At 41.5% G+C, this 23,972-nt stretch overlaps 2 protein-coding genes across 4 annotated transcripts in view; one reads left to right on the forward strand and one right to left on the reverse strand.

The window, feature by feature from the left end:
• Positions 1 to 4,454, reverse strand: part of LOC115113107 (cysteine-rich protein 2-like) — a 32,322-nt gene extending 27,868 nt beyond the window's left edge. The window contains exons 1-2 of the mRNA XM_029640354.2: positions 4,143 to 4,454; positions 2,542 to 2,636 (exon numbers count right to left, since the gene is read on the reverse strand). Of these exons, the coding sequence (XP_029496214.1) occupies positions 2,542 to 2,636; positions 4,143 to 4,185 (138 nt within the window). The 5' untranslated portion in view covers positions 4,186 to 4,454. The remainder of the gene's footprint in view (positions 1 to 2,541; positions 2,637 to 4,142) is intronic.
• A 1,738-nt stretch (positions 4,455 to 6,192) lies between these two features.
• hhat (hedgehog acyltransferase) overlaps positions 6,193 to 23,972 on the forward strand; it is an 89,577-nt gene continuing 71,797 nt past the window's right edge. The window contains exons 1-6 of one of the 3 annotated variants that reach the window (XM_029640355.2): positions 6,193 to 6,628; positions 7,655 to 7,783; positions 8,420 to 8,487; positions 8,670 to 8,783; positions 8,911 to 9,105; positions 22,544 to 22,759. In XM_029640355.2, the coding sequence (XP_029496215.1) occupies positions 7,666 to 7,783; positions 8,420 to 8,487; positions 8,670 to 8,783; positions 8,911 to 9,105; positions 22,544 to 22,759 (711 nt within the window). In that variant the 5' untranslated portion in view covers positions 6,193 to 6,628; positions 7,655 to 7,665. Of the gene's footprint in view, positions 6,629 to 7,641; positions 7,784 to 8,419; positions 8,488 to 8,669; positions 8,784 to 8,910; positions 9,106 to 22,543; positions 22,760 to 23,972 lie in introns of those variants that run through there. The other 2 variants (XM_029640356.2, XM_065012750.1) reach the window with 2 other exon arrangements.

The following is a 23,972-nucleotide window of genomic DNA, read 5'->3' on the forward strand; positions in this document are numbered from 1 at the left end:
GGTCAATAGGGGTGTCCTTTGTCTCATCGTGCACCAGCGACTCCTGTGGCAGGCCAGGCACAGTGCGCGCTAACCAAGGTTGCCAGGTGCACGGTGTTTCCTCCGACACATGGGTGCGGCTGGCTTCCGGGTTGGATGCGTGCTGTATTAAGAAGCAGTTGGGTTGTGTATTGGAGGACGCATGACTTTCAACCTTCGTCTCTCCCGAGCCCGTACGGGAGTTGTAGCGATGAGACAAGATAGTAGCTACTACAACAATTGGATACCATGAAATTGGGGAGAAAAAGGGGTAAAATTTCACCAAAAAAAGGGGGTTTCTAATGATCAATTAGCCTTTTAAAATGATAAACTTGGATTAGCTAACACAACGTGCTATTGGAACACAGGAGTTGCTGATAATGGGAATCTGCACGCCTATGCAGATATTCCAATAGATATCAGACGTTTCCAGCATTAACAAGGTCTACAATGTATTTCTGATCATTTTGATGTTATTTTAATGGACAAAAAATGTGTTTTTCTTTCAAAAACAAGGACATTTCTAAGTGACCTTTTGAACAGTAGTGTATACTGTGTATATGGGGGATTGGAAGTGATGGAGACAATAATATTGATGGAAGATCCAATCTAAGTGCAATATTTAAAAAATAATAATAATAACAATAAAAAAGTAATCTTTAGCCATTGTATATTTTTTCAATTTATCAGGGGGCGCTGCATCACCCTTAGCACCCCTTCTCCCACGGCAATGTCTGCAACATGGGTGTGCAGTCAGATATACAAGCCCTAGATTCTGAACTTGAACGATTCAGCTCAGGGAGCTTGAAAATTCCATAAGTTATCTGAGCAGGACAATGAAAGGTGAAATTACATTGACATTGCGTTCCAAATGTCACCCTATTCCCTATGTAGTGCACTTCTTTTTTTGTAGTGCCCTATATAATGAATAGGGTGCCATTTGGGACATTACCACAGTGAAAGGATCAGGGTCACGATGCCTGGTGAGGGGTTGGAGTGGACAAAGGATGAGTGTCAGGTTATTGTGAAGCCACGATTTGGTTCACGGACCAGCTATAATCAAAGGGACCCACAAAGACATAGCTGCTCAACAGTTTCATTCTTGAGATGATTGGAATTTCTGGGCCACTGCTATAGTACTAGTGATCTGGCTTCTACTGCAGTAGCACTACAGCAATTTTAATTTTGAGTTGATACAGTACATGGGTCTATAAACAATGACCCAGTAGTGCAACTCACTTAACTGACAACACCCCTTATGTAGGATCTTAATTTGAGCCACTTTGACTACAACAGGAAAATAATCTTGCAGCAACAGGAAATGTGAATTATTATGTGGATTATAATTCACAAACATTTTTGTAGGGGTTGACACATTTTTCGTAAGGGAAAATCAAGTCTGAAATTTCTAAGGGGAAATTACACACCCCAGATGCCTTTGAAAACCTCAGATACACTACAAGTTTTACATTTCCTGCATTGCATGAAAGTTCTCCTGCAACAGGGTGATCCAATTAAGATCCTACATCTGTAGTTGTGATACAGTTTATGCTCAAATAGCTCGGAAGATTTAGGGAATACAGTACATGGGTCTATAAACAATGACCCAGTAGTGCAACTCACTTAACTGACAACACCCCTTATGTAGGATCTTAATTTGAGCCACTTTGACTACAACAGGAAAATAATCTTGCAGCAACAGGAAATGTGAATTATTATGTGGATTATAATTCACGAACATTTTTGTAGGGGTTAACACATTTTTCGTAAGGGAAAATCAAGTCTGAAATTTCTAAGGGGAAATTACACACCCCAGATGCCTTTGAAAACCTCAGATACACTACAAGTTTTACATTTCCTGCATTGCATGAAAGTTCTCCTGCAACAGGGTGATCCAATTAAGATCCTACATCTGTAGTTGTGATACAGTTTATGCTCAAATAGCTCAGAAGATTTAGGGAATTTTCTAGCTCTATGAGCTAAATCGTTCAAGTTCAGAATCTTGAGTTTGTATATATGACTCACCCTCATCTCACAGTAAGGGTGCTGAGGGTGCTGCAGCAGCCCCTGATGAATAAAAATGAAAAAATAGAGTACCATTCAGAAGTTTGTGCACAAAATGACCAGTTCAAAAGTTGAGCAAAATTTTGAGATAAATACTTTTTTGTGCGTATGGACAATTTCGGGAAATATGGGACCAACACTTTACATGTTGTGTATATATTTTTATTCTGTGTATATATTACTTTATACAGTATATATATTTGTTCTTTATGAAATTATATTACTCCTTATGGGGGTCAGTGGCCTGCCATACTCCCTCTGTCCCCATGCAACCCCTTCCCTCTCTCCCATCCTCTTGGGTAGGATAGCACAACCCTTCGATGTCTCTCTCCCTCCCTTTGTTCTGGGGGTAAGATAGCACACTTCTTCCCTCACTCTTTCTCTTTTTCATTATCTTTCTCTCCCTCCTTCTTTCGCTCTCTGTAGACAGGATATTATGGCCACAGGGCCTCCCTTTACCTCAGCATGGTTGCCAGCCGACAGGGTCTTGTTACAGCGTTCGCATTTCAGGCAGAACCGGTGCCAGTTTTTCCCCAGCGAGCTCACCTTCTCAGCTGCAGGACAGAGAGAGAGAGTTTGTTTACAAAGACTCAAATGACAACAAAACATAAACAATGGCGTAGGCATAATACAGTCTTAGAATGTGGGTTATCAGTTGGGTTATGAATACCTTATAATTTGGGTAGGACAGTTGAACTAAGCTCATTAAGCATTTATAGGTTTTATCCTTCAAAAACATTGTTTGCAAATGATTTGTCTATTGCTGTTAGCTGTAATTATATCTAATTTTTGGGACATTATACAGAGGATCTCCTCTATGCTGTTTCACAAGGTAGGCTATTACCAACACAGACGTTGTACTCTCCCCTCCCTGAAATGTTATTGAGCATTTCGTCCTCTCTCCCTCTGTCTATCATGGGTCACCACACTCCAGGATAAGGGTTCAATGTGCAGCCAATAAACATATAGTAAAAGGTGCATTTCAGCTCAGTTTGACTTCAAGTTCAAAACCGTATCTTACAATATTTTCCATATTTTGCCATCAAACAAATGTCTGGAAGAGACATAATTATCAAGTTCCAACAAGTGGTTTAACTGATGTAACCAAAGTAACCTTGCTCATATGCTATGTTAAAGTAAATGAACATGTCAAGTATGAATTAATCCTAGTTAAATGTTTAGGGATAATCAGCCAAGATTCCAGAGATGCTGGGAAAGAAGGTATATGCAACTTTCACCAAACTTCATCTTTCCCATGTGAAAATAGTCCCGGCAGTGAAGATGCTGAAAGACCCATAGCATGCATTTAAAAAGGTAACATTAATCATAATTATAATTATATATATTTTTTTCTGCATAATAATAAATTATCTTCTAATGATAATAAAGACTTCCCGGTTCTGTGCGAGAAGCTACTTGTCAGTAGGCTAAACGAATACGATGTCACCAGCAGGGACAACTTGGCGTTCATGCAGCGGCAGTCCCCCATCACTCCACAGGTCTCCTCTTAAAAAGGCATTTGCAAGACCTACAGAGTTTGGATTCTACCCTGGCCGTGAACCCACTCTCCGAGGGGTGTCTCGGGAGAGTTAGGATATGCAAGAAATACTTTTCCATTTCACAAATGCGTATTAATACACACGTGTACATGTGTGAAATAGGGCAAATATAAGCATCCACCAACTTATTATTTTATTGTTATATTGTATTATATTCTATTGTATTGCATTAATTAGTATTATTTTCTGTTCTATTCATATGTGTACACAATTGTCACTACAATAACCATTTTAATTTTCAGCGTCCACCAAATTATTATTTTAATGATTATATTGTATTCTATTGTATTGTATTTTATTATATTATGTTATATCTGCACACAATTGTCACTACAATAACCATTTACATTTTCAGTGTCAGTTAATTTTCCTTTAGTTAGGCCTATGCTAAATCATTATAATTATTAATCAAAATAAACAATCCAAGTTCTTTGATCATCTTCAATATTTACATTCCTTGGCATTTGCTGTGGCTAGAGGTTTACAAAAATTATTCCTTACCAAAAAACACATCATTTGTGCATCTGGGGCACCTCGACGTCATTCTTCAGCAATTCTTTGTCCAGCTGACGATCAACCCGAACTTCAAATTGCCTTCCAATTCTATCTGCGGCGCTGGCAGAACGATGCAGTGCCGATCGCATTCAACTGTAACGTCGGCGCTCCGCCTCCGAAAGGGAGGTATGGAGTTGAGTGAAGTTGCTCCTAGATGCTGATCTTGGGTCAGTTTTGAATTTTCCCAAATTATTGTTAATGTTCAGATTGCGGGGGGAGCTGATCCAAGTTCTGTACATAGGGGAAACTTCACCCCCGAGCAATGGGAGCTATAGCCTATCGTGCCATCTCATTGAACACACCCACTCTTTATTTAGGAAAGCTATGGTACTCTGCAATATGAAAGGGATAGTTCACCCAAATTACAAAATTAAACATTGGTTTCCTTACCCTATAAGCAGTCTGTGGACAAGGCATGAATGACAGCAATCCATGCTTTGGTTTAGTTTCCCTGGCAGTGTTACCACATGCAAACATTTGAGCATTTCTGGTTCAAATTCCATTCAAGTCACGGGATCAATATTAGCACATCATGTTCAAACATCTATTTTTGTTTTTATATTGAACTTTTATTAAACTAGGCAAGTCAGTTAAGGACAAATTCTTATTTACAATGACGTCCTACCCAGGCCAAACCTGGATGACTCTGGGCCAATTGTGCGCCGCCCTATGGGACTCCCAATCACGGCCGGATGTGATACAACCTGGATTCAAACCAGGGGCTGCAGTGACGCCTCTTGCACTGAGATGCAGTGCCTTAGACCGCTGCGCCACCCGGGAGCCATATAAGTCACTTAATTGAGTTCCACAACCAATTGTAGATACTTTCAGATGATTTGGATATGATGCTTGAAAAATGCTAATATCCATCCCATGACTTGAGTGGGATTTGTGCCACAAATGCTAAAACCTAAGCATGTGGTAACACTGCCGGGGAAACTAAACCAAAGCATGGATTGCTGTCATTCATGCCTTGTCCACAGACTGCTTATAGGGTAAGGAAACCAATGTGTCATTTTGTAATTTGGTTGAACTATCTCTTGAACCGTGGCCTGAGGCAGCCCTCACTAGGGTCCGGTTACCCAAAAGCATCTTAAGGCTAAATTCATCATCAGGATTAAGATGCTTTTGGGAAAGGGCCCAGACTGGTTGTTTCCATAAACAATGCATTTTGGCCTACATGAGAAACATGTTTCCACCAGGGAACGTGTAAAGTCATATCCTTTTTATAACAACAATCAGAAACTAAGAATAAGCTACAGGTGTCAGGTGAGACGAAACATGTTGCTATCCACTTTGCCTAGAGTAGAGAAGACATCCTATCAGCATAATCTCTCACAGAGGAACACAATTCAAGATAGACAACTGTAATGGAAATTTTACTCCAAGCAGTTTTGAGAGAAGGCCCCTACTTCTTATGTGGCTCTCTATCCCCGCTCAGTGGACAAAGCTATCACAACATCCCACAGGCAGTGTAGAATTGATAAGATCATAGAATACTTTGTAAAGAAATTATTGGCATCAAATCATGTTTATAAGGGTAGCCTAATGATGATATACAGTGGGGCAAAAAAGTATTTAGTCAGCCACCAATTGTGCAAGTTCTCCCACTTAAAAAGATGAGAGGCCTGTAATTTTCATCATAAGTACACTTCAACTATGACAGACAAAATGAGAAAAGAAAATCCAGAAAATCACATTGTAGGATTTTTAATGAATTTATTTGCAAATTATGGTGGAAAATATGTATTTGGTCACCTACAAATAAGCAAGATTTCTGGCAGCAGCAGCCACTCAATGTTAGTGATGGCTGTTTAACAGTCTGATGGCCTTGAGATAGACGCTGTTTTTCAGTCTCTCGGTCCCAGCTTTAATGCACCTGTTCTGACCTCGAGTTCTGGATGATAGCGGGGTGAACAGGCAGTGGCTCGGGTGGTTGTTGTCCTTGATGATCTTTTTGGCCTTCCTGTGACATCGGGTGGTGTAGGTGGCCTGGAGAGCAGGTAGTTTGCCCCCGGTGATGCGTTGTGCAGACCTCACTACCTTCTGGAGAGCCTTGCGGTTGTTTGGCGGAGCAGTTGCCCTACCAGGCGGTGATACTGAAGTTTGTGATTGTTTTTGGTGACAAGCCGAATTTCTTCAGCCTCCTGAGGTTTATTCGTTGACATTACTAGTTATCTTACAGACTGTGGCTTTCCTCTCTTATGAAACATATTTAGGCATATCGATATAAAAATATGAAACGGGTCTGCATTTTATTTGATTGGCACTGAATTCATCCAATCATGTCCAATCAGCAACCAAGGAAAATGTGGGCGGAGATTTCCTGAATCCTGAGCGTTCAACAATATTCCAAGGTAGTGGTGTTCACTCTCGGTCTATAGGCAAGTCGGAAGATATAGCCCGAGGTATTTCTTTGTTTCACAATGCATGTGAGTAACACGGTTGTTGCTTTCAGTTTTAGCCAATGAGTGAGTATTATGCTCAGTAATCAGCCTAATTTGTGCCATAGTCGGGCTCGCTAATATAGGCATTGCTACAGCGTAAACAGTGTAAAACGGTGTGAAGTTCTGAAATCGGTTCATTTCGAATACATCGCCGTACACTGCACACGCGAACACAGATGTTGGCTTGTTATACCCTGTTCCTGGAACACAGTCATTAGTAGGGTCTCGTCTTTGACACACTAGCCTATTGTTTCCAATAGCGATTGTGGTATGCAGCGAATATAAACGTGGCCCCTCACTCACCTCTCGCACAAATTGAGGTGGATGTTTCGTTTGACTCTTAAAGCTAGAATCCTTAGTTGCTACATCCATTTTTTGTCTACCCATAGATTCTTGAAGAATATAACATAGTTATGCTTCATGAGCTTAGTTCAACGTTTGTACGCCATCAGAACCCCAAATATAAGCTTGCTCTACCCCAATGTTTGTAAATGGAAGCAAACGCTGTATAGCTTCAAAATATGGTTAAACATTTTGATATTAGTCTTTGCACACATAGCTCATTCAAAACAGAAACGGCGTCGAGCTTTGTTTCAATTAAGGACTAGCTTTAAAGGCACGATCTGTTAGGTGTCTACTAATTTCAAGTAATGAATTAAATATATATATACATCTCCTGTTTTGAAAATTATGACATCTTAAATACAACTGACCTATAAAATACTTTTAAATAGCCTGTATTACCTTTATAACTAGAAACTAAAGGTCCTATAATTAGCGTACACCATTGTTTTTTCCTCAAAGGAGACTGCAAAAAGTATCCATAAAATGAATATAATAAATAGGCTACCCTATACGTTTAACATGTTGGAGAGAAAAGTAAGGAATGTGATGTTGCTCTCATGGAATCAGAATGGTCCTCTATTTGTTGTTAGTGAGGGAGAAATGTGACCTATAAAGTGGCTAAAAGATCTAATGACTCTCACTCACTCTTCCCCATGGTTCCTCCAGTCTTGGTACTGATGGCCAAACAGAGCTCAACCCTTGCGGCGTTGCCGAGAGCGGAGGTCTGTGCCTACTGGGTGCTCTCTTTTGGCTCCCATCTCTACTCATTCTATCAACTGCACATATTCTCCAAAGGTAAATGTACCTGTCTTAAGATAAAAAGGTCTATCAATTGGGTCATTGTTTACATTTTTCCCACACTGAATTAGTTAAATCTGCTGTATGCAAGATACCTGACTTCCCACCCTTTGTGGCCTTGTATTAGGCTACTTACTGTAAGTGGAGACCTTGGCTGTGATATGCAGTTTTTGCCACTAGGTGGGACTGTGGTACTGTTTCATACCCCTTGCAGAAGGGTGAGCTGTCAGGTAAATCTGTGATGATAACTCACTCCGTTTCCGTTCTTACTCCAAGAGGTGCACGTTTTGTTTTTTTGCCCTAGCATTACACAACTGATTCAAATAATCAAAGCTTGATGATGAGCTGATTATTTGAATCTGCTGTGTAGTGATAGGGCAGAAACATAAATGTTCACCTCTTGGGATCCCCGGACCGAGCTTGAGAAATGCTGGTTGAGGGAGTGGCTGCGTTTCCGGCGTTATGTTTTAAATTAAAACCATAGGACACCAAACATCGTTCCCCACAGAGCATGTCATACTTCATAGTAGAGTTCTTCAAGCCTCCTGGCAAAACTCCGGAATAGAAACTGAATGATTGAAACTGTACAGACAATGTGAGAAGATGTCACTAAAATATACTCTCTTTTCCTAGAGCATGAAGCAGGATTGGAGAGACAGTTCCAACTGGAGAAAGGCTTTCTAATATGGGGGCATAAAAAGGTGAGTATAATTTATGGCTTTTGGGGTCTACAAACATTGTACGACTTCCAAAGGTGCGTAAATTATAATTTTTTTTTAAATCCAGAGGCCTGTCATTTAAAAAAAAAATGTATTCCTAGGGTGTGTCATATGGCATGACATTTTCAGACTGGGCCCATGATAAAATGAGTTGTCTGTGACAGGACCCTACAGACTTTGAGTGGAGTTTCTGGAGTCACTGGGCTAGAAAGTCTTTGCTGTGGACTTTTTTGGGCCATGCCGTGGTCTCCAGACTAGCCAGCTTCTTCATTCCTAAGGTATAATATACAAGGAAAACATCAGCTGAAGTGGGACCTTAACATTTTTACCCCAATTTTTTTCCAGACAAATTAGAACCAAAATACTATAGCTTTGATGCTTTTTTGCTTTTCAACTTCCCATCAGTTCAGAGTGACAGCTCTGTTGGCCTATGGTCTCCTTGTGGCTTGCTGTGCAGTGGGGATTAAAGGATTGGGCGTGGTCCTTGGCCATCTGGGCCTGTCATTGGCTGTTGCCCAGCTGTGTAACCCTGCCCTGTCCTGGAGCTGTGCCCTGCTGCTACTTTCCACCCTCCACATCCCCCCACTGCAGGAGATACAGGTGAGTCACACCTCTTTTTACTCAATCTCTTGCATGCTATCCCTTTCTCTCATCCACCCACTGCAAGAGATACACAACTCCCTCCCTCCACACCTGTCTTACTGCAGCAGAGTCACACAGACCGAAGCATTTGTTCCCTAGTTTGATTTTACAGATATGAAGACAAAGACCCCCAAAGTAATATCCAGGCCCTCTGGCATCAATATTACTTGATGTCTATTGTCACAGGACAGAGAATTTTAAAACCATTAGAAGCCTAAGTATTTTAACCAGGTGTGTGAGTCTGACCATAGCCTGTTGCCGTCCCCATTCCCTTGTTGGTATCTGTAAATAGGGAATCACGCTATTGTATATTATGTCATCTTGTTGAATAATGTTCAAATTACATATTGACTCTTGGAGGTGCCAAATGTCCATATCTTTGACATATTTGTGTGAGAGTGTCATTGTCTGTGTTTCTCTGTGTGGTTGGCACATTCAAATATTGCTTTTTGTTATTGGGGTGCTCAGCCCCTCACACCACTCCCAGCCCCCTGTTATTGGATACCTGACAGACTGCATTTCTTCATTGATGTTTAAACTGGGTCGTTCCACCAATTAAGTGCCTTTTGAATAGTGTGTCTTGGTGGATTTTTTAAAATTTCACCTAATTTTAACATTCTTATATAAAGAGCACATATTCACCTGAACTATTTACATTGACACACTGCTGCTACTTGCTGTTTATTATAAATGCATAGTCACCTTACCCCTACCTACATGTACAAATGACCCCGACTAACCTGCACATTGACTCGGTACTGGTACCCCCTGTATATAGCCTTGTTATTTTATTGATACTTTTTTTTCTTCTTCAAAGTAGTTTATTTAGTAAATATTTTCTTAACCAACAACGCAGCTCAAGAAATAGTTAAGGGCTTGTAACTAAGCATTTCACAGTAAGGTACACCTGCTGGTTTCGGTGCATGTGACAAATACAATTTGATTGAATAAAAATACAAAAAATCTTCCCATCTCAAGATGTTGGATAAATAAATAAATACTATAAGTGCCAAATAAAGTAACGGGGAAGACGAATTCATCTTAGATCAAACATAAATCCCCTTTTTACTGGAGAAATGGAACGCTTGTGTGCAACAGGGAGGGGCAAGTGTGTATATGTGTATACGTGTGTGTATATATATATATATATATGTGTGTGTGTAAATACATTTAAACTCAGTTTTTCACAATTTATGACATTTTAATCCTAGTAAAAATTCCCTGTCTTAGGCCAGTTAGTATCACCACTTTATTTTAAGAATGTGAAATGCCAGAATAATTGTAGTGATTTATTTCAGCTTTTATTTTTGTCATCACATTCCAAGTGGGTCAGACGTTTACATACACTCAATTACTATTTGGTAGCATTGCCTTTAAATAGTTTAACTTGGGTCAAACATTTAGCTTTCCACAAGCTACCCGAAAAAAAGTAACTTCCTCTCACTGTCAACTGTGTTTATTTTCAGCAAACTTAAAGCATAAGATTCAACAAATGAGACATAAACTGAACAAGTTCCACAGACATGTGACTAACAGAAATTGAATCATGTGTCCCTTAACCAAAGGGGGGTCAAAATCAAAAGTAACAGTCAGTATCTGGTGTGGCCACCAGCTGCATTAAGTACTGCAGTGCATCTCCTCCTCATGGACTGCACCAGATTTTCCAGTTCTTTCTGTTCGATGTTACCCCACTCTTCCACCAAGGCACCTGCAAATTCCCGGCATTTCTTGGGGGAATGGCCCTAGCCCTCACCCTCTGATCCAACAGGTCCCAGACGTGCTCAATGGGATTGAGATCCGGCTCTTCGCTGGCCACGGCAGAACACTGACATTCCTGTCTTGTAGGAAATCACGTTGAGATCGAGCAGTATGGCTGGTGACATTGTCATGCTGGAAGGTCATGTTAGGATGAGCCTGCAGGAAGGGTTCTATATGAGGGAGGAGGATGTCTTCCCTGTAACACACAGTGCTTAGATTGCCTGCAATGAGAAGCTCAGACCTATGATGCTGTGACACACCGCCCCAGACCATGACAGACCCTCCACCTCCAAAACCATCCCGCTCCAGAGTACAGGCCACGGTGTAACGCTCATTCCTTCGATGATAAACGCGAATCCGACCATCACCCCTGGTGAGACAAAACCGTGACTCGTCAGTGAAGAGCACTTTTTGCCAGTCCTGTCTGGTCCAGCGACAGTGGGTTTGTTCCCATAAGCGACGTTGTTGCCAGTGATGTCTGGTGAGGACCTGCCTTATAACAGGCCTACAAGCCCTCAGTCCAGCCTCTCAGCCTATTGCGGACAGTCTGAGTACTGATGGAGGTATTGTGCGTTCCTGGTGTAACTCGGGCAGTTGTTGCCATCCTGTACCTGTCCCGCAGGTGTGATGTTCTGATGTACCGATCCTGTGCAGGTGTTGTTACACGTGGTCTGCCACTGCGAGGACGATCAGCTGTCCGTCCTGTCTTCCTGTAGCACTGTCTTAGGCGTCTCACAGTACGGACATTGCAATTTATTGCCCTCGCCACATCTTCAGTCCTCATGCCTCCTTGCAGCATGCCTAATGCACGTTCATCCAGATTAGCAGGTACCCTGGGCATCTTTCTTTTGGTGTTTTTCAGAGTCAGTCGAAAGGCCTCTTTAGTGTCCTAAGTTTTCATAACTGTGACCTTAATTGCCTACCGTCTGTAAGCTGTTAGTGTCTTAACGACCGTTCCACAGGTGCATGTTCATTAATTGTTTATGGATCATTGAACAAGCATGGGGAATAGTGTTTAAACCCTTTACAATGAAGATCTGTGAAGTTATTTGGATTTTTACTAATTATCTTTGAAAGACAGGGTCCTGAAAAAGGGACGTTTCTTTTTTTGCTGAGTTTGACATTTGAGTACTTTGTCCACCACTGCCTAAAAGTAGTATAGGAAATAGGGTGCCATTTGGGATGCAGCCTGTGTTTATCGATTAGAGCCCAGAGCAGAGTAGACACCTGTATCAGCACTTTGTCACGGTGTCTGTTATCTGACTATTGGCAGTCCAGACTGACTGATGTTGTCAATTCTGTCCATTATGATCCTCTTCCTCCTCATGCTCCTTATGTCTCCTCCACCTCTTTCTTTTCATCCTGCTCATTGTCCAGTGCTGAGATCCTCAGTGATTTGGTGTGTTTAAACATCAAAGAAGTCGTCCAGTGACTTAATTATATATATATATTTAAACTTAAAAAAAATAAAAATAAACTGTTGAAAAGTTCCTGTTGAAAAGCGATATACCAAGTATAAATAAAGTAATGTACACACACTTAAGGGTACAAATACATGTTGTAGAAGGACTTTAAGGTCCCTGCTCTCTCACCCACTGTGCTGTCTCATCTTGCATGTCGACCTGCCACTCACAATTCACACTGAGGGAGAATCGCTTCCTCTCTGTGCCGACAGAGATCCACATCTAAAGCCTCTGCAGTACCTCTGATGGATCTGTCTAGATTGATGTACTCAAGTGTCTGCTAGTCTCTTTGGGAAAATAATAGTTCAGTAATGTCAGCCATGGGTGTGGTTTGTGTAGTGCTCTTGCACTGTTCAAGGTGCGTCGACATGATTTAACACACAATGAACTATTGTTCAGCTGAAAGCAGACCGTTTTCGTGCATTTTTTGGGGGGAAACTTTTGGCCTTAACCCAGCTGTTACAACACCAGAAAAAAGTTTGGACACACTTACTCATTCCAGGGTTTATCTTTAATTGACTGTTTTCTACATTGTAGAATAATGAACACATCAAAACTATGAAATAACACACATGGAATCATGTAGTAGCCAAAAACATGTCAAACAAATCAAAATATATTTTATATTTGAGATTTCTTGCATTGATGACTGCTTTGCACGCTCTTGGTATTCTCTCAACCAGCTTCATGAGGTAGTCACCTGGGGGCTGGATTCACAGAACCTTAAGAAGAAATTACTTCGTAACTGCAATTTTTTCCCCTTAACTATAGACTTAAGAAGAAAGTTAAGCAGAGTTGCTTTTCCTCAAAGGGTATTGGACATTTTCTTGTGCTATTCCTTACGTTTCTCATTAAGCAAAAATTGAATAGAAATTTGATTATTGAAAATAAAGTTTTGGAAATGATCTTGATTCCAAGGGAAGTGAGAGAAAAAACTCAAGTAAACAATTGACCATGTTTAATTCACTCAACTTGATCTGAAAGGTTTAGTATTGATGATTTTAAACCCAAGAACATATTTTAGAACCCTAATCTCAGTAAGAAATATGCAAACATGATTGCCATTGCTAGCTAAATTGGTTGCCTTGTAACAAACATCTTAAGAAGTGTTGTGTCTTTACTATCATTAAATTAAGACTTTTAGTTTTTATCAAGGATTCTCTGTAATTAGTATTCCGCGATTAAACTGATTAATCATGTAACTGTAATTAACTAGGAAGTCGGGGCACCAAGGAAAATGTTCAGATTTAAGTTATAAAATATTTGAAAAGTTATATTAGGAAATTATATCTGATCAATTAGTCTTCAAATTAATTATTTACTTTACCTCACGTTAGTCTCATTCCAAACGTTGTAAATTGTTGGTTATCTGCACAAACCCAGTCTTCACTATGAGTCATCCATACATCAATTGTCTTAAATAATTTATTTACTAAGTAATTCACAGAAATGGATAAACAAACAAACAAAGTAAAAATGGTTACAATATATTATAGGGGAATGTGGGCTAGACTGGCATGGCGGCTTGTTGTACAAAAGGGAAGTGGGGGTCGACTGAGAAGACAACAGAAAGTTGAGCATTATAACAATTGAAATGCTATTCCTTTGCACATGAACCCTCACTCATCAGGGAACAATTGTAATCAATATATATATACACACTGCTCAAAAAAATAAAGGGAACACTTAAACAACACAATGTAACTCCAAGTCAATCATACTTCTGTGAAATCACTGTCCACTTCAGAAGCAAAACTGATTGACAATAAATTTCACATGCTGTTGTGCAAATGGAATAGACAACAGGTGGAAATTATAGGCAATTAGCAAGACACCCCCAATAAAGGAGTGGTTCTGCAGGTGATAACCACAGACCACTTCTCAGTTCCTATGCTTCCTGGCTGGTGTTTTGGTCACTTTTGAATGCTGGCGGTGCTTTCACTCTAGTGGTAGCATGAGACGGAGTCTACAACCCACACAAGTGGCTCAGGTAGTGCAGCTCATCCAGGATGGCACATCAATGCGAGATGTGGCAAGAAGGTTTGCTATGTCTGTCAGCGTAGTGTCCAGAGCATGGAGGCGCTACCAGGAGACAGGCCAGTACATTAGGAGACGTGGAGGAGGCCGTAGGAGGGCAACAACCCAGCAGCAGGACCGCTACCTCCGCCTTTGTGCAAGGAGGAGCAGGAGGAGCACTGCCAGAGCCATGCAAAATGACCTCCAGCAGGCCACAAATGTGCATGTCTGCTCAAACGGTCAGAAACAGACTCCATGAGGGTGGTATGAGGGCCCGACGTCCACAGGTGGGGGTTGTGCTTACAGCCCAACACCGTGCAGGACATTTGGCATTTGCCAGAGAACACTAAGATTGGCAAATTCGCCACTGGCGCCCTGAGCTCTTCACAGATGAAAGCAGGTTCACACTGAGCACACGTGACAGTCTGGAGACGCCGTGCAGAACGTTCTGCTGCCTGCAACATCCTCCAGCATGACCGGTTTGGCGGTGGGTCAGTCATGGTGTGGGGTGGCATTTCTTTGGGGGGCCGCACAGCCCTCCATGTGCTCGCCAGAAGTAGCCTGACTGCCATTAGGTACAGAGATGAGATCCTCAGACCCCTTGTGAGACCATATGCTGGTGCGGTTGGCCCTGGGTTCCTCCTAATGCAAGACAATGCTAGACCTCATGTGGCTGGAGTGTGTCAGCAGTTCCTGCAAGAGGAAGGCATTGATGCTATGGACTGGCCCGCCCCATCCCCAGACCTGAATCCAATTGAGCACATCTGGGACATCATGTCTCGCTCCATCCACCAACGCCACGTTGCACCACAGACTGTCCAGGAGTTGGCGGATGCTTTAGTCCAGGTCTGGGAGGAGATCCCTCAGGAGACGACCCGCCACCTCATCAGGAGCATGCCCAGGCGTTGTAGGGAGGTCATACAGGCACGTGGAGGCCACACACACTACTGAGCCTCATTTTGACTTGTTTTAAGAACATTACATCAAAGTTGGATCAGCCTGTAGTGTGGTTTTCCACTTTAATTTTGACTCCAAATCCAGACCTCCATGGGTTGATAAATTTGATTTCCATTGATAATTTTTCTGATTTTGTTGTCAGCACATTCAACTATGTAAAGAAAAAGGTATTTAATAAGAATATTTCATTAATTCAGATCTAGGATGTGTTATTTTAGTGTGTTCCCTTTATTTTTTTGAGCAGTGTATTTACGCTCAGTGTGTCGTTTTGATCGCTGTTGAAAAGTTAGTTTCTGTTGGAGAGTTTCCGTCCTCTCTCTCTCTCTGCCTCTGTCTCTGTCTCGTGGTTAGGATGGATTGTTCAGAGTGACATTCATTCATTTCGTTATAGAATGGGTTTTTCGGCGGTTGTCGTTCTTTGCGTTCAATGATACCGAATTCCTAGCTGCAGACTAGTAATTAATATCAAAGACTTGTTCTTATTCTGTCGGTATCGATAGTCTAAGAGTTTAACCACGTGGTATGGTTAAAGGATTCAGCAATGGTCTGTAACCTTTGTCCTCTCGTCATGGAGAAAAACATGGTCTGTTGCAGAAAAGGGCCTGTGCCAGGATGCCTATTTAGTTCATCTCAAAAGGGGGGAAATCACAATTTTACAAATGGTATCATCCTCACTCATCTTATACAACAATTAGATGTAAACCTCATATCTGAGGCTATTATATAAACAGCGTTATGGTAATGTGGCCGCACCGTCTCTCATGAGATTTACAAACTTGTACCAAACGGACCAGTTCGTTGCTGGATTCTTCACCGATCTTTTATTCCTTCTCTGGAACACAAATGTTGTTCGGACCTCAAGTTCTGTGAGGTGGAAGAAATTCCTTTGTTCTCTATGAAACCTCACTCTCTCTATACTGTGTCCATGAGGAGATATTCTCTTCGAGGAATTTACAACCTCTCTCACCACAGCAGCCTAGTTGTAGGAGGCAGGGAGAGGGGGATGGGGCTTGCTGTACCCAAAGAGGGCAACGTCATGACAGAAGATTAGTAAGAAGATGTTTCAGAAGTTCATAAGAAAATCATTAAATCTTAAGATATTAGTGAGAAATTGCACTTATGAACTTTTTTTTTAAGAAGCTTCTTAAGTTTTTGCGTAAGAAGTGTTTTGTGAATTTGGGCCCAGGAATGCATTTCCTACTTAATGCGTTTGAGCCAATCAGTGGTGCTGTGACAAGGTAGGGGTAGTATACGGAAGATGGCCCTATTTGGTAAAAGACCAAGTCCATATTATGGCAAGAATTGCACAAATAAGCAAAAATAAATGACAGTCCTTCATCACTTTAAGACATGAAGGTCACTTAATGTGGAACATTTCAAGAACTTTGAAAGTTTCTTCAAGTGCACTTGCAAAAAACATCAAGCGTTATGATGAAACTGGTTCTCATGAGGGCCGCCACAGGAAAGGAAGACCCAGAGTTACCTCTGCTGCAGGGGATAAGTTCATTCGAGTTACCATCCTCAGATTGCAGCCCAAATAAATGTTGCGGTCCAAAGAAGCTTCACTACAGACCCTGGTTAGATTCCAGGCTGTATCACAACCGGCCATGGTTGGGAGTCCCATAGGGCAACGCACAATTAGCACAGCGTCGTTAGGGTTTGGCCGGGGTAGGCCGACATTGTAAATAAGAATTTGAAATACAATCAGAAATACAATGTAGACTTTGTTAATGTTGTAAATGACTATTGTAGCTGGAAACGGCAGTTTTTTAAATGGAATATCTACATAGGCGTGCAGAGGCCCATTATTAGCAACCATCACTCTTGTGTGCCAATTGCACGTTGTGTTAGCTAATCCAAGTTTATCATTTTAAAAGACTGGCTGATCATTAGAAAACCCTTTCGCAATTATGTTAGCACAGCTGAAAACTGTTGTGCTGATTTTAAAGAAGCAATAAAACTGTCTTTCTTTAGACTAGTTGAGTATCTGGAGCATCAGCATTTGTGAGTTCCAATTACAGGTTCAAAATGGCCAGAAACAAAGACTTTATTCTGAAACTTGTCAGTCTATTCTTGTTCTGAGATATGAAGGCTATTCCATGTGAGAAATTACCCGCAAAACACCAGTCTCAAAGTCAACAGTGAAGAGGCGACCCTGGGATGCTGGCCTTTTAGGCAGAGTTGCAAAGAAAAAGCCATATCTCAGACTGGTCAATAAAAATAAAAGATTAAGATGGGCAAAAGAACACACACTGGACAGAGGAACTCTGCCTAGAAGGCATGCATCCCGGAATCGCCTCTTCACTGTTGACATTGAGACTGGTGTTTTGCGGGTACTATTTAATGATCGATAACAATAATAAACCTGGCATTGACAACTTAAATGGAAGGTTACTGATGATGGTAGCTGACTCTCTCTGTCATATCTTTAATCTGAGTCGAGAGGAAGGTGTCCCCTCAGGCCTGGAGGAAAGCCAAAGTCATTCCACTACCCAAGAGTGGTAAAGAGGCCTTTACTGGTTCTAACATCAGACCTATCATCTTGCTGCCAGCTCTTAGCAAACTGTTGGGAAAAAGGGTTTGACCAAATACAATGCTACTTCTCTGTAAACAAATGAATAACATATGTTCAGCATGCTTATAGAGAAGGGCACTCAACATGCACTGACACAAACAACTGATGATTGGTTGAAATACATTTATAATAATAAGATTGTAGGAGCTGTACTGTTAGATTTCAATGCAGCCTTTGCTATTATTGACCATAACCTGTTTTTGAGAACTTATGTTTAATGGCTTTTCAACCTCAGCACTGAGTCCACGATTTTGCAATCTATCTAATATAACTCGGAGGGTTTTCTTTAATGAAAGCTTCTCCAATGTCAAACGTGTAGTGTACAGCAGGGCAGTTCTCTAGGCCCTCTTTTTTTCTATTTTGACCAATGACCTGCCACTGGCATTAAACAAAGCCTGTGTGTCCATGTATGCTGAGGATTCAATCACATTTAATGAAGTCACTGAAACCATTAACAAGGAGTTGCAGTCAGTTTTTGAATGGGTGGCCAGTAATTAACTGGTCCTGAACATCTCTAAAACTAAGAGCATTGTATTTGGTACAGTTCTAGTTTTGGCTTATCTTGATTATTGTCCAGCCATGTGGTCAATGCTGCTACGAAAACCTAGTTAAGCTGCAGCTGGCCCAGAACAGAGCGGCACATCTTACTCTTAATTGCAATCAGAGGGCTGATATAAATACTATGCATTCCAGTCTCTGAGGAGAGACTGACTGCATCACTTCAGGGGTTTTATAAGGAACAGTGTGTGGAAAAATTCAAATAGTTTGCATAGTTAACTTATGCACAGATCTGACACACACACACTTACCCCACCAGACATGCCACCAGGGGTCTTTTCATAGTCTCCAAATCCAGAACAAATTCAAGCGCGTACAGCATTCTATAGAGTCATTATTGCATGGTCAAATGAACAGCAAACCTGTTTTCATAAACAGGTAAAGCAAGACCTCACGGCACAATGCCGCTTCCCTATTTGATCTAGATATATTTTGTGTATGTATTGATATGTAGGCTGTGTTTTTTTAATGTATTATAGTTCTGTTCTTGTCTATTAATCTTCTCTATTATGTCATGTTTCATGTTCTGTGTGGACCACAGGAAGAGTAGCTACGGCTTTCAGCTAATGGGGATCCATATGAAATACAAAGAATTGCATATTTGCGCACTGGATGAAGTGAGCCAAATATTTTGGGTTCATTTTATTAAGACAGCCAGGACCGGACTAACTAAGACATGTGTTTATGATGTTTGGTATACTCGGTGTATGTCCATTTGAAATGTGGTTAAAATTCATGAAATGTAAATTGATCAACTTAAGAAAATATACATTTACATTACATTTTTGACATTTTTATGTTTACTTTTTAATAGTACTCCCATTGAAGGACCAAGAAATCTCAAAATTGCTAAGTAGATGCAAAATGGTCATTTCAGCCTGGCCTTAAAGACATCATTATACAGTGGATGATTACTATGTTACATTTTTTTTCTCTTTGTTTCTTTAGAGTATGTGTTGCTTCATCTGTTGTTTCTTCACATGGAGAGAAGGAAACTTGCTCTCCTTTCTCCTAACGCAGTTAACCGTGTTACACAGTGATTGCACTATTGCTCTCCCTCCCCCTTAATTACCTTATGATGATCTTAATATGCAATAGATGTCAACAACTGCTCTCACTGCAATTCTAATATCCTGATGATCATCCCTTTATTTCTCTCTCTGCCGCCCCCCCGTATGAATCTGAATCCTGGGGGAAACATATGTACAGTTCCTTCAGAAGATCAGAAAGTATTCATACACCTTGACTTATTTCACATTTTGTTTAGTTAAATGTTATTTTTCTTCACCCATCTACAGACATTACCCCATAAAGACAGTGAAAACATGTTTTTATATAAGTATGCAAATGTTTTCCAAATTAAATACAGATATCAATTTACACAAGTATTCACACCACTTTGCCATAACACTCTGAATTGAGCTCAGGTGCATCCAATTTCCTTTGATTGTCCTTGATGTCACTACAACTTGATTGGAGTCCACCTGTGGCCCATTCAATTGTTTGGAGATAATTTGGAAAGAAACACAGGTGTCTATATAAGGTCCCACAGTTGACAGTGCATGTCAAAGCAGAAACTACACAATGAAGTCCAAGGAACTGTCTGTAGGTCTCCTAGATAGAATTGTGATGAGGCATATACTGTATCTGGTGAAGAGTATGAAACCCTTTCTAGAGTGTTGAAAGTTTCCATGAACACGGGGTCTCCATCATTGGGAAATGGAAAAACCTGCAACTACCCAGACTCTGCCTAGAGCTGGCTGTCTGACCAATCTGAGCAACCGGGCATGAAGGACCTTAGTCAGGGAGGTGACCAAGAATCCAATGACCATTCTGACAGAACTACAGAGTATCCTGGCTGAGATGGAAGAACCTGCCATAAGGAGAACTCTCTACAGCACTTCACCAATCTGGACATTATGGGAGAATGGCCAGACGCAAGCTACTCCTAAGAAAAAGGCAAATAACTGCATGCCTGGAGTTTGCATTCTGTGGTCTGATGAGACAAAAATTGAACTCTTTGGCCTGGCTCCAAAGTGCTGTCTGGAAAAAAAACAGGCACAGCTCATCACCCGTCTAACACCATCTCTACCATGAAGCGTGGTGTTAGCATGCTGCTATCGGGATGCTTTTCAGCGGCAGGGACTGGGTGACTGGGAAGGAAAGAGGGAACAATGAATGAGCCAAATACAGGCAAATCCTTGATTAGAACCTGCTTCGGAGTGCAAACAACCTTATACTGGGGCGAAGATTTACATTCTAACAGGACAATATCCCCAAGCATACAGCCAAAGCAACACTGGAATGGCTTCAGAACACGAATTTGAAAGTCCTTGAGTGGGCCAGACTTGAATCCCATTTCAAATCTGTAGAGGGACTTGAAGATTCACTACCGCTCTCCATCTAGAATGGGGAAAAAAATCCCCAAATCCAGATATGCAAAGCTGACACACACCCAAGGACTCAAAGCTTTAATTGACACAAAGTGCTTCTACAAAGTATTGAGTCCGGTGTGAATACTAATGTTAATGAGAGATTTCTGTCTTTTTCATTTTCAAATGTCTAAAAACATGATTTCACTTTGTCATTATGGGGTATAGTGTGTTTATGGTTGAGGAAGAATCAATTGAATCAATTTTGAAGTCAGGCTGTAACACAACAAAATGTGGAATAAGTCGAGGGGTGTGGATACTTTCTGAAGGCGTTGTATGGCTATATATTTTGCTCTGTAGATAAAAGAAGAAGCCTGCACATGGTTTATTGCATGTTGTGTTTCATTATTGGACTGGCATTGTTGATTTCATTGTTTGTAATGCATGTATATTTAGCCTCCTGCCTTCATCACACACAAAGGACCAGATCTGGTAGTGATGTTAGTACAGTAAGAGTGATGAGACTTGAGTTGTTTCTGCCTCTTCAAATGGAAACCAACCAAATCCATGTGGATGAGTGTTGTCACAGATTCCTAGAGGAACAGCTACTGCGATGTCTCGCTCTTGCTCAAAACATGTGAACTCTCATACCGTAGGCTTAGGCAAAATGCACTAGAAAACTTGGGTCACATTCAGCAGGGTGCAACATTCTGGCACTGAACATTGCAGATAGAATGTCATGAATAGAGTTGACATGATTCCTTATTCTACATGTCAGTCATACACAATATTTGAACAGTTTACGATGTTGTGCTCTGCTGAACACAGCCCTGGGTCATGTTCATTAGGCGGTACCTTCGGAAAACGAAAATGTGTTTCTTATTGAACAAGTTCAGATAGAAACAAAGAGGTCATCTCTGTTTTTGACAATTGTTGTGGTTTCCGGTATGTTGTCTCCCACAGAGAAGCTGGCACCAGACAGAGGAGGAGTACTAATCAAATTGTATTAGTCACATGCGCCGAATACAACAGGTGTAGACCTTAGTGAAATGCTTACGAGCCCCTAACCAACAATGCAGTTTCAAAAAATACAGATAAGAATAGGAGATACAAGTACTTAAAGAGCAGCAGTGAAATAACAATAGCGAGACTATATACAGGGGGGTACTGATAGAGTCAATGTGCGGGGGGGCACCGGTTATTTGAGGTAGTATGTACATGTAGGTGGAGTTATTAAAGTGACTATGCATAGATGACAACAGAGAGTAGCAGTGTAAAGAGTGGGTTGGGGGTACTGCAAATAGTCTGAGTAGCCATTTGTCTAGATGTTCAGGAGTCTTATGGCTTGGGGGTAGAAGCTGTTTAGAAGCCTCTTGGATTTAGACATGGCGCTCCGATACCAATTGCCATGTGGTAGCAGAGAAAACAGTCCATGACTAGGGTAGCTGGAGTCTTTGACCATTTTTAGGGCCTTCCTCTGACACTGCCTGGTATAGAGGTCCTGGATGGCAGGAAGCATGGCCCCAGTGATGTACTGGGCAATTCGCACTACCCTCTGTAGTGCCTTGCGGTCGGAGGCCGAGCAGTTGCCATACCAGGCAGTGATGCAACCAGTCAGGATGCTACCGTTAACTCTTCAGTGTGATGTATTCTGCCGCTGCCGCTGCCTCACCAGGCGTGTTGTTCTTCACCCACAGAGAAGCTGGTACCAGACAGAAGAGGAGTACTACCTCTTACTCTTCAGTGTGGCAGTGTGTGGCCTGCGCTTCATCAGCTTCAGCCTGGAGCACTGCTGGCGCCCCCTGGAGGCTGGAGGACTGCAGCAGCAGGTCTACTGGCTGACCGCTTACTCCTTCTACCATCCTTTGTTCTTCAACGGACCCATCCTCACCTTCAAGGACTTCCTCCAACAGGTGAGATATCAACCAATGAGCTTTTAGTGCAGGAGGAACTCAGGCAAAGTCAGCAAATGAGCTGACGGGGCGGGAGAATGTCAGGTGAGATATCAGGCAATGAGCTGTCACCTTCAAGGACTACCTCCAACAGGTGAAATATCAGTCAATCAGCTGCCAGGGAGAAATCAGCCACTGATCTGACATGAAAGGTGCAAATCTTCAAGCTATTTTCCTCACTGGGAACATTCAATTTTCATTTGAGAGCAATTGATGCAAAAGTTTTCCTGGGAGCAAATGGGTAACATAGCAAGATCAAGAGGTATCCCCTTGGTTCCAAACTCCTGCTTCCCAAAATGAAACATCACTCCAAATTCTCATCACAGACTGAAAAAGACAAGTCAGTGTTGCAAGATTTTCTGTGATTTCTCTCTCTCTCTGGTGTAGTTTTAGACTCTGAGTGTGAAGGCTCAGGGATTTCTCAGTGCCTTGGGGTGAGTTTTATAAGAGCTAAATTAAACTCTGGTGGAAAAAGGGCTGCAATGATCCATTGCTGTAGGTTTACTGAGGGCAGGAAGGAGGGGGTTTGCACTTTTGGGACATTTCTATTGGTTCCATCTCAACAGGTATGCTCAATGAAGCACAGCTAAAAAAGTACTTGCAATCATTGAAAATACTATTTGAATCCAGGTCTGCAAAGCACAGCTGAGCAGCTCCTGTTGGGCTATCACAATGCACTCCATGCGTTTTCTGTTTTTCTACTGCAGGAAAAACCCATTCCCTCATACTGTGCAGTAGGTGATGCTGCTAGAGATGAGAAAGTAGTGGGTGGTGAATGGCAAGAAAAAAAGATGCTGCTAGTTCGATAGGGAGGAGCGAGATCAGACCTGGGTTCAAATACTATTTTAAATAATTGCATATACCCAATCAGGGCTTGATTGAGTTTATCTGGCACGATGCAACCAATAGAATAGTCGCACACAATGAAAACCCCCGCCCTTCTGTTACTTCAGGGAGGCTAAAAGCAACCACACAATGTATTTTTGAAAGATTTCAAATATTATTTGAATCCAGGTCTGAGAGAGATGTCATACTGAATAGGTAAAGCCCACAAACAGGAGAAGCTAATTGGGCTAAGGTTATTAGGAAATGTGGAGAGTGCTTGTATGGAAAGAATCCCTTCCATTATTTATCATGTCCTCACCGGTCCCATCTCCATACAGACTATCAGAGG

Source organism: Oncorhynchus nerka, linkage group LG28 (assembly GCF_034236695.1).
Source record: "Oncorhynchus nerka isolate Pitt River linkage group LG28, Oner_Uvic_2.0, whole genome shotgun sequence".
Taxonomy (NCBI): Eukaryota; Metazoa; Chordata; class Actinopteri; order Salmoniformes; family Salmonidae; genus Oncorhynchus; species Oncorhynchus nerka.